This window comes from Morone saxatilis, unplaced genomic scaffold (assembly GCF_004916995.1).
Source record: "Morone saxatilis isolate NCDOM2014 unplaced genomic scaffold, NCSU_SB_2.0 Contig19, whole genome shotgun sequence".
Classification (NCBI taxonomy): Eukaryota; Metazoa; Chordata; class Actinopteri; family Moronidae; genus Morone; species Morone saxatilis.
Window position 1 is genome coordinate 13356089 of NW_023339751.1, and position 3067 is coordinate 13359155.

Consider the following 3067-nt stretch of genomic DNA (forward strand, 5'->3'; position numbering starts at 1 on the left):
TTTTCCCTCACCCTGCTGTGCCCGTACTGTGTTTGTTTTTCTTTTGTTGTTGACACATGTTGACAGCTCAGTTCACATATAATTTCCAGTTCTTTTGAATTGAAAATCCTACTCGAGTGGTTGTTCTCTTTAAGTAAGTTTTGAAATTGCAGAACTACATTTAAAGGTCCAGTGTGTAACATTTAGGAGGCTTTATTGGCAGAAATAGAATAGAATATTCATAGTGTATGTTTTCATAAATGTATAATCACCTGAAAATGTGTTTTTTTTGTTACCTTTTAGAATGAGTCGTTTTTATCTAGAGACGCCGTTTTGGCTTGTAAGTATTAATTAATAGTAATTTCACTGTCACGTTCCTTGGTTTAGGTGAATGCTTTGAGTTGTTCTGGCAGCGTGGACAACCTTGTGCTCCTGGACAGGCAGAAGTTTAAACCCTTGACCCAGGGAGTGGCCGCTGCTGGGTTGGTGATGGACAACGAGGTCAAGTGGAAAGTGGGCGAGGCCGAGTTTGAGTCCCTTATGAGGATGCTGGACAACCTGGTAAGTGAACCCTGACCTCTTCCTCTTACCAATCATGCTTTGAGCTTCCTGTCGCGGACGCTTCCCCGGGAAGTGTGATTAGAGAAACACAATGAAACATGTAATCTGAAAATGATTTGTGTAATTGAATCCTATTATTTTATCATAGCTGTCAGTGGATGAACATTTTTCACCACAATTACAGATACTCATGTAATTACTGTCAAACCATGTTAAGCACAGTGATCTGTTTTTTGTCCGTGGCTAACATGCTGTCTGCTGGTCTTGTTAAACCTTCAGGATTTCTGTGTTGTGCTGCACTTGTGTCAATTGAAACCCTGCTACTCTAGCCACGCTGCTAATGACCAGGCCCTGACATGTTCTATGGACACTGAAGATGTCAGACTGTCTGTTGGAGTGTGCTACTCGCTAACAACTGTGGCTAGAGTGGGCTGCAGCTGTGTTAGCTCTGTGTGATCCTCCCACCCTCTCAATCATAGCTTCCAGATGGTGAGACATGCTGTGGGCAGTTACAGCCACACAGACCACACAATCACTTACTGTAAGGACTCTAGTGTACTCAATTTGGAAATCAGATTTGGCCCCTTTCTTCAAGACTGTAAAACATGGCGCTGGGTACAAATGCCAGTACACTCATTGCAAGGGGAGGTCTGTCGGTCCGTGCCAGAAGGTGATAAAAATGATCTCAAAACACTAAAGGTCACAGCTAATAATACAGAGGAAAGGAGAAGATTTAGAACCGACCCTACTGTACAGTTTTTAAAGCAACAAAAAAGATAAAAGGACAAATAAATAGACTTAAAAGGATCTAAGAGTCTAGTCTTAGTTGCCAAAAATGACCAGTGTCATTGAAAATGTCTTCTCATCCATCCATTTATACATTTATTATATTCAAATGGCAATCTGCCACACTGAAAAGCAACCAATAGCCCCAAAATAATACTCTTATTGTTGTTCCAGCATACTCTACTTCTTGTAATCTGTGATTTATATATGTTTCTAGTCTCAACACAATAATTAAAGGCCTCTGTGCATGTCACTTTTTTACCAGTACGTCTTCCCTAATCTGGGCTAACTGAAAGGTGGTAACAGATACTGACTAGGTGCTTTCTGCTGCTGTTCATTAATCAGAACAATACATACGTCAGTCAAGGTTAAACCCAACGAGTGCAACTAATCACAATGTGACAGTCTTTGGAAACTCATTGGAAACTGCTTTTGGGAAAACAGTGAACAATGCTGTGAGGAAAAAAAAAAAAGACAATGGCTTGCTCACACTGTGGCGATCAAAGCCCAAAGCAGGGCAATTTTTTTTTTTCGGTTGTTATATTGCCTGTGAGAAAATGCCAATTTTGATTTTGATTGTAGTGTTGTACTGGCGGCTTCAGACTGCAGTCTGCGCATACTGCGAGTTCCCATCAGTTTTCTAGTTGTCTCTGCCCTCTTTGATGTATTGTTAACAACACACTCGTTTAAACCAAAGTTTTATCTGCTCCCTCTGAAACCGGGCACGTCTGCAAAAAAAAACTTGTATATACAGCGTTGTTTAAATATTTAGAAGCATTGTGTAAGTGGATCTTGGGTGGCCCTTGCATCCTTTTGAATTTTCTGTGTTTTATAGTAGACTGTGAGGGAATACTTAATACTGCAATCCATTTCACCTCGGGCAATGGAAAACTGTTCAATTAGAATAATGTCTCCCCTTTGTGTGACCTTTAGGGATACAGAACAGGCTACTCCTACAGGAACCCCATTGTCCGTGAAAAACCCCGCTCTAAGAACGACGTGGAGATCCCTGCCACAGTGTCAGCTGTGCCACCGGAGGACAGTGAGCTGGGTCTGCGAAGCCCCTTCAAGTTTATGGTGCAGAAACAGCAGAGAGAAAGGACCCGGTGGCTCAACTCGCCCAACAGCTACTTGAAAGTCAATGTTCCTGAACAGTCACCCAGCGGGGATGTCAGCCCCAGGACCAAGACTATGGTGCGTTGATTTTTCAACTGTTACAAGAAATGTAATAATCTAACCCTTACTGTTCTGGCCTCTGAAGGAAATGGTGATCTTAAGCTGCCATTCCTCTGTATTAGCCTGCCCTCTGGTGGCCAGTTTGATTTGTGCCCAGTTTTTATTTATCTGTCTTTTTTTCTACCCTCAGTGGATGAAGTCTTCACAGCCAGGCAACAGTATCGGTACACCAATAAAGATTGAGGACCCCAACCAGTTTGTCCCACTCAACACTGATCCCACAGAGGTTCAGGACAAGAGGAACCGGGTCAGTTGGAACACATTTTTCACACAACATTGCTCCTGTACGCTTTAATTCTCAGACTGTCAAAGACTTAATTTCATTCATTCTTATTGCCTCTGACGCTGATTGGAGCAACCAGGCTTCTTGATGAATCAATTAATTGTTTAGTCCAAAAAATGACAGAAATTTGTGAAAAAAATAACCATTATAAATCCTCACAGCCCAAATCGATATAGCCAAATTACTTTTTATTTAAGCAAAAGTTAAAAAAAAAAAAAAAAA

At 41.4% G+C, this 3067-nt stretch overlaps 1 protein-coding gene across 3 annotated transcripts in view; it reads left to right on the forward strand.

The window, feature by feature from the left end:
- The window catches only part of add3b (adducin 3 (gamma) b), a 24871-nt gene that overhangs the window by 17158 nt on the left and 4646 nt on the right, over positions 1-3067 (forward strand). For all 3 annotated transcript variants that reach the window (XM_035663538.1, XM_035663537.1, XM_035663539.1), the window contains 3 exons: positions 367-540; positions 2260-2520; positions 2693-2809. In XM_035663538.1, coding sequence (XP_035519431.1) covers positions 367-540; positions 2260-2520; positions 2693-2809 — 552 coding nt within the window. The remainder of the gene's footprint in view (positions 1-366; positions 541-2259; positions 2521-2692; positions 2810-3067) is intronic.